Source organism: Macrobrachium nipponense, chromosome 1 (assembly GCF_015104395.2).
Source record: "Macrobrachium nipponense isolate FS-2020 chromosome 1, ASM1510439v2, whole genome shotgun sequence".
Lineage (NCBI taxonomy): Eukaryota > Metazoa > Arthropoda > Malacostraca > Decapoda > Palaemonidae > Macrobrachium > Macrobrachium nipponense.
The window spans coordinates 21,625,765-21,641,036 of NC_087200.1; the positions used below are offsets into that span (position 1 = coordinate 21,625,765).

The 15,272-nt window shown below is 36.3% G+C and overlaps 1 protein-coding gene across 4 annotated transcripts in view; it reads left to right on the forward strand.

Annotated features, from left to right (window-relative positions):
• The window catches only part of LOC135219164 (E3 ubiquitin-protein ligase TRIM37-like), a gene marked incomplete at its 5' end in the record, with an annotated part of 44,981 nt that extends 33,162 nt beyond the window's left edge, over positions 1-11,819 (forward strand). The window contains 3 exon segments of one of the 4 annotated variants that reach the window (XR_010315384.1): positions 5,454-5,749; positions 10,363-10,473; positions 10,969-11,109. Coding sequence is in view for 3 of the 4 variants with exons in the window: in XM_064255691.1 (XP_064111761.1) it covers positions 5,454-5,749; positions 10,969-11,143 (471 nt within the window). 4 annotated transcript variants of the gene reach the window in all.
• Between the last annotated feature and the right edge of the window lie 3,453 nt (positions 11,820-15,272).

Here is a 15,272-nt window from a genome sequence, read left to right on the forward strand (position 1 = left end):
TTTTTATAATCAGCTTTTTGTAGTCCCCAAGGCTTCAGGGGTTGGAAACCAGCACTATATGTAAGCTCCCTAAATCTGTTTGTAAGGGAGAAAAAAAAAAAAAAAAAAAAAAAAAAAAAAAAAAAGATTCAAAATGGAAACAAATCAGATTGTTTGTTTTGGGATCCTTTCATCAGGGGGATTGGAAGATTTCCATCGATATGGAAGATGCTTGCTTCCACATCTCAATTCACTGGGAATCAAAGAAATTTTTCCCAATTCGTTTTCAGAAACGGTGTTCCAATTCAGAGCTCTGTTTTGGGCTGTCAACAGCCCCGCAAGTGTTCACTTGAATACTTTCTCCCATCACAAAGTGGCTGCATCTAGCTGGGATTCGAGTGTCCCTTTATCTGGAAGACTGGCTTCTTTGCTCCCAGACTCAAAAGAAGTGCGAGGAGGACAAGCAAAGGACAATTCTGTTAGCAAAGAATTAGGCTTGCTAATAAGCCTGAAAAAGTCTCAACTATTCCCCTGTCAACAGATAGTCTATTTAGGGGTGAGCATAGACTCAGTGACTTTTTGGGCTTTTCCATCCCCTCAAAGAGGGAATCATGTATCCACAAGGTGAACCATGTTCTGTCTCTTCAGAAGTGCTCTGCAAGGGAGTAGATGAGCCTTCTGGGCACGCTTTCCTCGAAAGAGCAATTTGTAACCTTGGGAAGGCTTCGCTTGAGGAATCTTCAGTCTTCCTCAGATTCGTTTGTATTCCAGGCAATGAATGAAATTAAGGAGGACCTGTCCTGGTGGAGGTCAGAAGATAGGTTGCTAGAAGGTAAATCACTCCTCACTCGGAACCCTGGCCTAACAGGGAAGTCTCAGGCATGTGGAACAGTCATCAGAGAGAGTAGCACATCAGTCTAAAGGAACTGATGGCAATCCACTGGGGTTTGTTGGAGTTTGCAGATTTGGTTCGCAACAAAGTGGTGACTGTCCATTCAGACAACACTATGGCACTTACGTATATCTGGAAGCAGGGAGGAGGAACCCACTCGTTCTCTCTCTGCGAGGCAGCAAGAGATCTTCTTTGGGCGAATCGGAATCAAACAAGAATCTTGACAAGATTCATCCATGGGAAATTCAACGTTGTAGTGAACCAATTTTGGAATTGGTAGGTCCAGAAGACGAAGAGAGGTCTTGGTGTCCTGTCAGAGCTCTGAAATATTATTTACCGAAAACAGAATATTTAGGACCCTTACAATCACCTGTGGTGTTCGGTGAGGAACCCCTCACACCCTTTATCTAAGAATGCTCTAGCCTTCTTCTTGAGAAAACTGATCTTAGAGGCCCACTCTAAGCTGAAAGATTCTTTCTTTTAGGCACAACCTCTATGTTGTCCAAGCAACATAGTGGAAGTGTAAGTCACTGTTCATGTGTCATTACTTGCGAAATATTGAAATTATTTATGATAATTGCAGTACCCTGGGTCCTTTTTTAGTTGCTGGCTTGGTGTTGGGTAAGGGTGTATAGGAAGTTGCTCATTCCTTAGTTATTGTCTTTGCCTTGAACAAGGTTGTTGAGTCTTAAAGGGAGTCTGTGGGTACTAATATTGCATTGAGAGTACCCATCAGTCTTTTAATTACAGTTTGGTATGTTTTTTAGAATTGTTTTGGTGGCTATATAATCACACTGGTTTTGGTATGTTGACATTGGTACTACGCCTTGGGCAGGAGGATCTTTGTGTAGACCTTGCATGCCACAGACTATTCCTTAGCTTCATGGATGCCCCTTAGTAGAGGATGACCCTTGGCTATACTGCAAGTCTGTACCAGTTAAGATGAGCATAATCCTGAGGCAGTAATCATCTGTACAGCTCTCTTAACAGGTAAGGAACTAAGAAGCATTTTAATCAATGCTAACACTATTTGCATTCGTGCATTCTTTTTATTTATTAAAAAGCATGTACAGTGTTCCCCCCGTATTCGCGGGGGATGTGTACCATGGACCCCAGCAAATAGCGCAAACCCGCGAATAGTTAGAACTCCCCTCTAAAAATGCCCATATCTGCCTATCTTGAAAGTTCGAATACCAAATGTATACTTAAAGTATCATCCTACATCAAAGATACCTTTGAATTGGTATTATTAATATCATTCCAAAATCATCTTAAACATTTTACCATTAGAAATATATAAACAGCCAATAACAGGATATCAATTCTTTTGCGAGAGAGAGAGAGAGAGAGAGAGAGAGAGAGAGAGAGAGAGAGAGAGAGAGAGAGAGAGAGAGAGAGAGAGAGAGAGTGTTGTCCTTACAGTATTTAAAAGAGTGAAATGGAAAGATTATTGTATTTAAAATACTCACATATGAATTTTGTAATTACATTTATAGTATTATTATTACACATATAGTATTATTATTGGAAAATATTAATAATAAACTTACTACATGCATGTACCATAAAAGAATCTCCTCAGTAAGAGAGAGAGAGAGAGAGAGAGAGAGAGAGAGAGAGAGAGAGAGATTGTATAAAAACCATTAAATTCGTTGACCATTGTATGGCACATTTGACAGCTTCCCAGCTCCGAGCGTCACTGGAGTTACGAGAGGGTAGGGAAATTGATACAGAAAAAGACGAAGGGAAGAATTTTCATTTGAAGTTAGTTATATTATTATTATTATTATTATTATTATTTGAAAATATTAATAAACACATGCATCTACCTTAAAAATTCTCTATCACAGTAAGAGAGAGGAGTTGTCCTTACGTAAGTGAAATGGAAAGGTCATTTTTATCTCTTTAAAATACTACCACATACAAATTTTGTAATTACAGTTTTTATTATTATTATTTTTTTTTTTTTTTTTTACTCTATCACAGTCTTCCAATTCGACTGGGTGGTATTTATAGTGTGGGGTTCCGGGTTGCATCCTGCCTCCTTAGGAGTCCATCACTTTTCTTACTATGTGTGCCGTTTCTAGGATCACACTCTTCTGCATGAGTCCTGGAGCTACTTCAGCCTCTAGTTTTTCTAGATTCCTTTTCAGGGATCTTGGGATCGTGCCTAGTGCTCCTATGATTATGGGTACGATTCCACTGGCATATCCCATATCCTTCTTATTTCTATTTTCAGATCTTGATACTTATCCAATTTTTTTCCCTTTTTTCCCTCTCTTTCTTCAACTCTGGTGTCCCATGGTATTGCGACATCAATGAGTGATACTTTCTTCTTGACCTTGTCAATCAACGTCACGTCTGGTCTGTTTTGCACGTATCACCCTATCCGTTCTGATACCATAGTCCCAGAGGATCTTTGCCTGATCGTTTTCTATCACTCCTTCAGGTTGGTGCTCGTACCACTTATTACTGCAAGGTAGGTGATGTTTCTTGCACAGGCTCCAGTGGAGGGCTTTTGCTACTGAATCATGCCTCTTTTTGTACTGGTTCTGTGCAAGTGCCGGGCATTCACTTGCTATGTGGTTTATGGTTTCACTTTTCGTATTGCACTTCCTACATATGGGAGAGATGTTATTTCCGTCTATCGTACTTTGAACATATCTGGTTCTTAGGGCCTGATCTTGTGCCGCTGTTATCATTCCTTCAGTTTCCTTCTTTAGCTCTCCCCTCTGTAGCCATTGCCAATTGTCATCGCTGGCTAGTTCTTTAGTCTGTCTCATGTGTATTGTTCCATGCATTGGTTTGTTGTGCCAGTCCTCTGTTCTTTCTTATTATTATTATTTTATTATTATTATTATTAATTATTATTATTATTAGATAGAAAATATTAATAAACATTTTACATACTAGTACCATAAAAATTCTTTCATCTCAGTAAAAAGAGAGTATGTGTGTTTATTTCTCTGTTCTCTCAGAAAATACTTATATCACTTCCAGTGAAACAGAGGGAGGGAGTTACCACTATGACATACATATCCTGTGTGGCATAGAGAGAGAGAGAGAGAGAGAGAGAGAGAGAGAGAGAGAGAGTTATCCTTAATTAAAAGAGTGAAATGGATAGATTATTGTATTTCTTTAAAATACTATCGCATAATATGAATTTTGTAATTACAGTTATATTAATATTATTATTATTACTATTATTATTATTATTATTATTATTATTATTATTTTAAAGTATTAAAAACAAATAGTACATGTACTATAAAAATTCTCGAGTCTCACTAAATGAGAGAGTTAGGAGAGAGAGAGAGAGAGAGACAGAGAGAAATAGAGAGAGAGAAATTGCATGAAAACTTGGTGGCAACAGCACAACAGCTCCTCCTCCTCCGTCCCATTACTTGATATGTTTGACAGTTTTAGTACCTGGAGTTTGAGGGAGAAGACTTGGATTTCCTTCTTTCTTACATAATTTTTCAAATTTATAAACTAAAATCTTACTAATTCACTTTAGTATTTTCTTTAATGAATTGATGTTATTTCTGTATACATTAATTTTAATATTTGAAAATATGAAATCAATTATTTATTATAAAAAAAAACCATACATCTCTGTAGGAGAGAGAGAGAGAGAGAGAGAGAGAGAGAGAGAGAGAGAGAGAGAGAGAGAGAGAGAGAGAGAGAGAGAGAGAGAGAGAGAGAGAGAGAGAGAGAGAGAGAGAGAGAGAATTATTATTTTTACTATGTGATATAATTTAATCTTATTAAAACTGTGATATCATTTAAACTTATTAAACTTACTAATACAGTATTAAAGAGTATTAATATTTGAAAATTAGTAAATCACTTATGTACCATAAAAATGCATTTAGTCATGAAAATAACATCAAAATACACTATTTGGTGATGATTTCCCCCGGAAAATCCTGCGAATAGGCGAATGCCCCCGCAAATAGTGGGTAGATATGGTCCAGAGAGAAATCCACGAATCCGGAGAACGCGAATACGGGGGGAACACTGTATATCTCCATGAATCCCACCTCCTACAATGTGGGACTCAGCTATGTAACTACTTGGTAAGTGACATACATAAAAATGACATTTTTATATTAACATAAGATTTTATGTATACTACTTGACCAAAACCCTCCTGCCTCTCCTGCCTCCCCTCTCATGGATAATAGGGTATAACCAACTGAAAACCAGTGCTGAGTTGGGTCCTCTCTCTCCTGGTAGTGGAGGGGGGGTGTTGCCTAGCATAAACAATATAGCACTACAGCGAATTTTCAAAATTCTAGCTGCCGACGGTTTAGAAACTATTGCTATGTAACTACCTGGTAAGTACTATGCATAAAATTTTATTTTATTATATAATAAAAATGCCCTTTTTCCTGAATAGAAATGTTACATTCATCATCATGTCCTGTTTTGTCTTTCAGGATCTGAGTGAGTCATCCATAATGTGGGTGATGAAGTGCCTTACAGTGTTATGGGACTTTGTGTAAATGTTAATCAGTATTTCTGTTTTTTCCTGAATAAAAATGTTACGGTCATTGTCAAGGCCTGTTTTGTCTTTCAGGATCTGAGCGAGTCATCCATAGGTGACCTGTCTTTAGATCCTGTTTCATTGTCAGACATGACTTTAGATGAAGGCCCCATTTCTGGAGCTGAGGAGCCAGAGTCACTTGGCGCCTCAGGAGCTTCTGCTATACCCGTTTCATCTGCGGCAAGTGGAGCAGTAGCAGGGGTCGGAGCAGCTTGCGGAGGGGAAAGCAGTGTCGGTGCCGATACCACTAGCGGAAACGTTAGTGACAGCGGAACAGAGGTACCTTGCATCCCTGCTCTCAACACTGCGAGGCTCATCGCACGCATGAAGTAAGATCACTACCATCTTGAAATATTTGCAGCTTGATTCCATCACTGGAATCAGTCAGCAAAGGATTCATTGGGGCATTTTTATCTTCCTTCTATATTGGTGATTTTTTTTATAATTAAGACTTGCTCTCCTGGGAATATTTGGAAGAGATTAAGGCTTATCACACTAACTAGGTATGATTTATGGTATGATTTTAGGGTTCGGTGGATGAGCATCCAGTGATCGGTAATGTTTTGCTTTTATCATAGAGAATGCTTTTGTAGTTTTATCAGTATTTTATTCCTTGCTACTTTTTAGGGTAAAGCCTCAGTAGTGCTGTACTGATTTTTAATATGGGGTGACAAAAATGAGTAATTGAATGGATAGGCTCCTTCTAAAGTGAAACAGACCTGTGTTTACATGGAAGTCAGATATTTCCATTTACTTGGTGATAGAGAGATTGTAACATATTCTAACTTTTTTTTTTATATAAAGTTAGCCAGAACTAGTATTTTTCAAGATTGGAAAGGTGGTTGTAATGTTCCATTAAAATTTGGCTACATGGCAAATATTGCATGAGATTTAATGCATAACTTGATATGCATAAAACATAATACTTATGAATTTCCTTCCTTATTTTCATTAAAATGAAAATATTTATCAGTGTCCTCATGTCACTTTGGAAAGTGCTTATTATCTTATCTGTTTCATTTCAAGGTTTTATTTCATTATTTAAAAACAATTTCTAGAGAATTTGGTGGTGGAAGTCATAATAATGTGTATCTTTTTTTCTTTACTTGAATTTGAATGGGTTTTGTCAAATGATGAATGGACATTAGTTGCATTTAGTGCTCAGTTTAAAAAAACTCATTGTTAAATTAAAGTTTTATGAGTTTACATAATGCTTTAATATTTCTGTGGATGGTTTACATCTTCATCTATTTTAAGCTTACACGAGAAAAAAGTTTTCTTGTTCGCTTGAAGTTTTTGTTGTGCTTTGTGCTCAGTGTAAGGAAGTTTTGGCCTTGCATGGGAGTAAAAGGTTTTCACTTCTTTTGCATCTTGTGCATCAAACAGTATGTGCTGGAGTTTGCATGCATTACTGTAGGGAATCCTCTTGTCATGAGTGAGTCTTTGGTAGGATTGTAGATAATCATTTCTTACCACATGTATAAAGTATATATATGTATATATATAATAAAAGTGTGATTAGGTATCCTGTAAATTATTATGTAATGTATATTTTTTATATAAATTGTGTACAGTACTAGCTTCTGTCTTAGGTTATGATTTTTCCTTCATCATAAGGGTACTGTTATTAGTTTGTGTACCTGGCAGTTTAGCCTTCACAAAGTTACTTTTATTGGGACAAAATATATCTTAACATCATTTATGTTTTATTTTTTTTTTAATTTTGTAATGTTTTTTCTGATAAATCACTTAAAAAGTTGTCCTTTACTTTGTATGGTATTTTGAAGCATTGTCCACAAGTGGTAATAAGACGTACAGTATATTACATTCCTTCCATGCAGTTCACAATGCTGAACAGTACATCTAAACAGGATGTAGTGGGTTCTGCAATTGTATACTTTGAGGTTAGGCCCATCTTTATTTCTTCTTCTCCTTCCTTCTTCTCATTTCTGTCTGAGCTAGTTACTTAGAAATACATAGCTGTCTTTAATGAAAGGCAGTTGTGGGATTAAAAATCTGACTAAAGCCCATTTTTGCAATTGTATTCTCAAGGATGAAGTTTCCAGTTTGTTTGTTTCAGTTTGAAAGAATTTTACACTATGAAAAAAAGCATCTGATATCTCTGAGGGCTACTTTTGCTTGACAAGGAGTGTCATAAATCTTACTTTGTCATTCTTAAATTACAGGGCAGGTCTTTGTTAAGACAGAATGAGACTTTAGTTAGAAAAGTCTGTTTTGTCAGTAGTAAAATATTTTTATAGCCAGCATCCCTTGTCTTTAGTATTTGTGTGTCTCCTTTGTATCATATGCTTACTACATTTTTTGAGCCCTATCTCATCGTTTATAGAAAAATTAGTCAGTTTATCAGTGACTTAAAGAATATAAATTTAGTATTCCATTTGGAGGCAGTGAAGCGTTGTACTTAATATAGAAGGACCATATAATAAAAAAATGCCTTTAGAAAAGTAGTCATGCACTTACGGAGGTGCATTCTAAAGTGTTAATGACTTTGATTACAAATTTTACTTTAATATTTAGAAATTGATAGGTAGTTCTTGAAATGACAGAGCAATATGCTCTTTGGACTTCAGTAAATCTCAGAGAATGGTAACTTGCTATAACCAGAATAGTAGCGATTTTTCTTTCAGACTATTCTATCTATGTGTAACTTCACATGTGCAATTTCACAAATGAATTTAAGCATAGAATGTTGTGATACTGTCATTTGATTGTGACTTGCTATGCTTGCATCTGCCACCCCCAAATTTGTTTGTTATGTAAAAGGTTCAACCTCCTTTAGTCAGTTTATATGAGTTTATTAGTGTGTACTGGTGAAACACTGGCACTTTGTTTTTCACAATACATCATCTAATGTCTCATATTGTCAAAGGTCAGCCAGTGTCCTCCACAACACTGTCTTGTTTGTGCCTTATTTGTGTGTGTTTACTGTGCTTGTCATTTTTTTTCCCAAATCTGGATGTTTAATGCACATGTTTTAATAGGTAAGTATCCTTCCTGAGTTGTTAGAAATTGGTGTATTTGTTGTGGTTCTCTTGGGTATTAAATATGCTGCTGACATGGTTTTACTGGTTATGATCTTGTATTGCATGTTTTTTTTATTTGCTTTTGTTGCTCATGATAGCATCGAGTCAGCAAGTGCTTTTGCTCCCATGATTTTGAACAGCTATTGGCAGTAAAAATGAATGTATTATATCTTTCAATAGTGCTTTTGATAGCTGACCTAGTTAGATGCTGGTTAGGTAAATTCTTACCACAGTACATACCTATGAGAGTTAGAACAAATGAAAGTTTCGCCAAAATATATTTATTTAATTGAATAAGCCGTGAATTATACATTTGAATACATAATTCCTTGGAAGATACTGCTCTGAAGTTATTAAAATTCTTTTAGTAGGACTTTTGTAAAGCAGAGTAAATAAAAAATTATGATGTTATTTCTGAATTTCTTACATGCGGGCATATTTAATACGTATTTTCTTCTCTTTACCTTGTCTCATTCCATGGATAACCGTAGGGAGATGAATCAGGTCAGTATTTATTTCTGCTTCTTTATGGCTCATATTTGCTCAGTAGATTTTGTGAAGTTTTGAACTGTTCTGAATAAACTGTTTTTGTTTTAACTTCATAGTATTCCTGATTTGCTCAGAAAATTAAGTGCTTCAGGAATATGGGCATAGTCGCACACTATATGCTTGGTACTGAATGGATGGTTAGAAAACCAATTAAAGGCAGTCCCCAGGTATTGGGGATCCGGTTTTATGGGGCTTGCCTAGCGCCATGAAATCGGCGATTTATGGTGCCATGGTGCCATAATAGCCCAAGTTCCAGTTATTGGTGCCATACGGTGTTGTGCCATAAGGCTTTATGGTGCCATAACATACCTAACAGAGGCTCCATAATGGTGCTTATGGTGCTGATAACTAGTTAACGGCGCCGTAAATTGCTGAGTTTCGGTTAATGGCAGTTTTTGCTTATCAGCACCCCCTTGGGAACAGAACCCCTGCCAATAGCTGGGGACTGCCTGTATATAAGAAAATTCCCTTTGTTGGAATTTGACTATCTTTCTTTCATTGAAATTTAATACAAGAAATGAGAATTTTGAACAGAAATTGAGACGGTGGCTATTGTGGGGGAACTAATTAAATGGTTAATTTAAATGTAATATTAGTGGTGTAAGGGAGACAGTATGGTGAGAATTACTGAATGAGGAAAATGAGACACAACTGGAGAATGATACTCAGACTAGCTACCAACACCTACTGCAATATGAAAAGAGGTTTGATATACAAGATGAAAAATGAGAAACAGCATGCAATTTGTTAAAACTTGACCAGACTAGACTGAAAAATGGAAAAGGAGTAGACAGGACCAGAAGATTGGGGAAGTGAGTTTTACAGATTTACCTACAGCATATGATAAACATTGAAAAAGAGCAGATAAGACCCATAAAATGGGAAGAGGGTATGCAACTTATTAACAAGTCGAGCAGTTTCAATTTCTGAGCTAGAGATCACAACTTTACTGGTGCCTTCGCACTGAAGGCATTACTTAAGGTTCTTTGCAGTGTCCTTTTGGCCCTTAGCTGCAACCCCTTTCATTCCTTTTATATATTTCCATTCATACCTTTCTTCCATGTTACTGTCCACCCTTTCCTAACAATTGTTTTGTGGTGTAACAGGTTTTTTTCTCCTGTCACACTTTTAAAACCATCCAACTTTCAATTTTCCTTTAAGTGCTGAATGACCACATAGGTCACAGCACTTGGCCTCCGGCTTAAATTTTATGTTCCATTCCATTGCGTTTTCTGTTTTTTTATACTTTGGCAGTGTGTTTTGTGGACTGCTTGGTTGTGTTGCGAGTACATCATACATGTTCTTGGCCTGGAACAATTCTCATAATACTTGTTTCTTTTGGTCATAAGGTACAATCTGTGTCCAGTTTGATGTATATTGTCTGCACAAAGCTGCCATATTTGAAAACTAAGCAAATATAATGTAATGACTTGTTATATATGGATTCTCTCTCGGAAAAGGTGAGTTTCATAATATTAAATATCAACTTTAAATTCATTTAGAAAAATGGCTTAAGATAAGTCAAAAAAGTCAGTTTGAAAAGATTACATACTTTAACAAATATTTGAACATAATTAGTGTTGTAGAGCCAATAGGAATGGGTATGTGATTATGGTTGATTTTGGTTTGTTATGGGAAGCTGTTCCAATGCTAAAAATAAGGCTAAAAATTAATTTGTTCACAAATTAGCCAAACTGTGTACGTAGTATATGGAAAAGACAATTTTATCAGATAGAGGAACAGGTACAAGGTTTAAAGTGGTAAGTTGTGAAGCATATTAGGGATGATGAATGCTTTTCTCCTCATATTGGTGATTAATTTGTCTTACACTAATTTTCAAATGAATGAAATTGAAACTACAATATAGGTATTAGTAATAGTATTTATATTACTGAAGTACAGACAAAGAATATACTAGGTCCTTAGTACCTAATTATAATTTCATTTTTCCTCAGCAAAATGGCCGAAACCAAAGGAGGTGAAAAAGTCGGGTGGGTTGCAGCAGCAGCAGCAGCAGGCCTCCCGTTTGCCCTTGGCTTCAAGGTGCCCGCAGAGAAATATACCCAGGATAAAACTTCGGACAAACACAGAGACAAGGAAGATCGCAGACCAACAAAGGATGACAAGTGATGCTAAAAAGACATAGCTTCTTTGTCATGTGCACTGACTGAAAATGAGTGAACTCTGACGTATCTACTGCTGTAGAAATTCAGTTGTTCATAAAGTTTTCTTAAGTAAATTTTTGTACTTCCTCTGTAAGAGATTGCATTTGTTGATACAAGGATACTAGCTGAACTGAAAAACAAGTCATACAAGAAAAAATTTTGTAATGAATTAGTTTCATTTATGAAATTAAGTTTTTGTTGGATGTTCAGCTGTAATTAATGCTGTTAGTATTGTATTCAATGTTGCCTCTTTTGTGGTGGTGTTGCAACTGCAACTTCAGGATATACGGTAGTATGTACTGTACTCTTTTCCAGACTTGTGAATCTTAATTTTATTCCAGTTCATGAAATGGCAGACCTCCTGAGTTCAGTGGTACGTACATGTCATCAGTATCGGATAAAATCCAAAAAATCTCCCGAAATGACATTAAAATGGCAAGATTCAACAAAAAGAATTTATAATTTGGTTTTAGAAAATTGAAAAAATACATGTGCCGTTTCAAACACTTTTTGTATCCGTTCTTTTTTTACTTTTGCTTTACTGTCATGCTTTGCTTGACTTTTCTATAAGATATTTGTTTTTATTACCAGAATGTATTTATTTTAAATATGTAAAAATAAATAAATTTTTGAAAATATAATATTTTTTTCTCACAGTACATGCATATTTTGATGGATAGTGTAAATTAGAGAATGGATAACCTGGATGCAGTTGATTATCAAGGTTTTTGCAGAGAGAAAATTTTAGTAAAACAAATGGCAATGGTGATTTTGCAAATAACACAAATGTACATGAATAAAGTTGAAATTAACAGAACTTCAGATGACTTGTGTTAGATTACTGTTTGTATTTGTATTGTAACATAATGTAAACTTTTTTTTTTTTTTTTTTTTTTTATGAAAGTGGCATATTAACCATTACTGTGGGAGCCTTTAAGCGTCATTATTAGTTGGGATCAGTACATATTCAGTACAGTACCTATGAAGTAAACATCCATTCTAGGTGGTGTAAACTGTTGCTTTAGAATAGAAGTGCCATGCTAAAAGAAAAATTATAGGCACAAATGGGCTGGAGAAAATATTTGACAAATTACCCAGACAGACATTTAGATGGAGGTTATGAAGGGAGCAGGTACCATTAAGTCCAAACAGTGATGTTACTCTTTATCACATAATGCATTTCTTTGCAAGGTTCAGCCCTGAGCCCTCTATGATATGTAATATAATGTAGGAAATTACAAAGAGCAGGAAAGATGGTTCCAAGCACATGCTGTATACAGAATGTCACAATGCCTTTGTACTGACATTAGACTGATGAACGGGTCTTGGAAATGTTTAAAAAGTAAATTATCATAATAGGAAAGAGAGAACTGAAAATCAAAAGCAAAGATTATAATGATTGGCAAGGAAGTTCAGGAAAAACTACAACCTAGAATTGGCCACATGGGTGAACATGATGTTTACTAAATGTAACAGTGTCAATAAGGCTGTTCATAATTACAAAATATGCATGGAATAAGATTTTCACTGAGAAGTATCTGAATAGCAAATGGGGAAAAGCTTGCTACCTTGGGGACAAAAAACTGTATTGTGCACTGTGGATTAAGATGGCAGTTGGAAAAATAGTAGCAAATAAATAGAAATATCCTATTGATAGAGAAAACTGAGACTTCCTATACATATGTAATGTCTGAGCTATTCTATGTAGTGGAAACATTCATTTACTAACAAAATTGTGGAAATTTTGATAGGCGACTAAAAGGCAGAGTCACAGGTACCGGTGGCGTCCAGCTGGAAAAAAAAAAAAATGAGATCTCAATGATTTTGAAGCTTTGGGGAAGAGTAGCGGCTGGTCACAATGAACTAAATAAGAAAGCAGCAGTAAGCCCCAGGAACTTGTAGGAAAAAGGGACAAATCAAGACCTAGAACCAGTGGTAGTTCTGGCTGACAGAGTGCAGGACAAAGAAGGCGGTGGGGGAAAAAAACTGACTAATAAAAAAGATATGAAGATGATACTTATAAGATTGAGTATAAAACACAAAACTATATTTAGTTACATACTGCAGAGTGTGGACCTCTGAGTAAATTCCTCAGAATTACAGTAACTAAATGTTTTGCCATTTTCTATTACTACTCAACTCCAAACAGAAAGTGTGAAAACATTAAAACATTAAAACTGTGTTGGGACCAAACTTCCATTGCAATTTTTCACTTTCACTTTGGTTTCTCTGCAAAAATTCACAATCAGATGCCATGAACATGAGTTCTCGAGGTGGACTACTTATATTGCGTTTGTGTGCAACCATAAAGATTTGGTTGCAGTATGGGGAGAGCGCTCGGTCCTGTGTTAGCAAACATATATGAGTATTTCGAAACAGTAATTATAAACCCTATCAAACCTGCAGATATGATTTGGCTTCGTTATGTAGGCGACATACTGGAAAAGCGAGTGGAGCAATTCTGACGTCTCTACAAAAATTAAATTCCTTGGTCCTGAGCATAAAATTGAATAAAATTAGAGTAGAATGGGAATACAATAACCCAATCCCCTTTTTAGATGTCTTAATCAAAAGAACTAATAACTACAAATTCACTGTCTTCAGGATTGTGACATTCTCACTGTCATACATACATTTTTACAGCTATCATGACATTTCAGTTAAACTTAGTATAGCAAGTAATCTATTTCTTAGAGCCCTGAGAGTTTGTTTTAGCAGATTTTCTTAACAAAGAACTTGATACAAATCAAGTTATCTTATTAAAATACCCCATTCACATAACAGAAAAAGCCATACATAAAGCAAAGAGCAATTTTTACAAACCAACAGAAAACAAAGAAAAGGAAAAATACACGAACAAAATCATAATCCCTCACATGGATAATTTATGAAAGGTCACACAAACATTAGGCCACCCTAACCCTTTCATCTTCACTTATCTGAATACACTGGGGAAATCCTTAATTAACGTTCAGTAGAAACCAGTTTCTAAAGACATAAGAGTTTATATAATTCCCTGTAGGGATTGTGATAAATCATACTTTGGATTCACAGATAAATCTTTCTCAGAAAGATTAACTCGATATAAATGTTGAGTTAGATATGGACAACATAGTTAGGCAATTTTCCATCATACAAATAACTCGTCCCAAATTTTACAGGAGCAGCTGTCGATACAATGTCAGATGGTACAATCTTCACTGATAAAAAGAAAGATAATAGGATCAGCCTTTCCAATGGAGTCTGGTGTGGATTAATGTATATTTTACATGCATAAACTTTCCATGTATTTAATAAATATTATCTGTTGTAAACTCGTCCGCATGTGTCACGCTGTCTGCACTCTGCACATGCGCATGAGTACTCTTCCTGCTTCTCTTGGCACGAACTGCCTCTTCTAATGCAAGACATCACCACCTATCACCATGGTGCAGTGATGAAGCCATCCAGCATTTTCAAGGAATACCGGAATCAGCATTCAAATCCAGCCGCCATCACCCCTCCATCGCCTTTGGATCTTAAAGTGTTGGTGCAGTGTTTGTGCTATGTTCATGCAGTGTTTGTGCAGTGCCAGTGCAGTGTAATGTCAGTGCTTTGATTTTAGTGGGTTGTATTTCTCTTGTGCCCCTCCCCAGCTGTACAGGGACCCCTATTACCATACCTAGCTACAGAGGCCGAGGTACGTCAACCCACTCCAATCGTTTGCCATACACTGCTGACTCATTACTTATGGTCAACGGTCAACGGTCAAGTGGTTGCTCTCCACTTGCCCAACCCCCCAGGAGCCCTCCCAGCCCACTCTCCACCACCTGCCAGTATTTGCCACACAGTAGAAGAATTATTTACAGTAACTTTTTAATATAAACTGTAGAAATTCTTCCTCATCTCTCTTCTCTTTCTTGAAACTAAAGGACATTGCAGAAAACTACTCATAATAGCTTCTGCTTCACATCAAGATGAGCCTGGGGAAAACTCTTCCAGGTTTTGTAACACTGGAAACCCCACCTTTGCTCTCACCAAACCTGAGTATACCACCTCCCACAGCTCCAAATGCGGAGTTAAGGCTCCTCATCAAGTACTTGGAGGAATCTTGA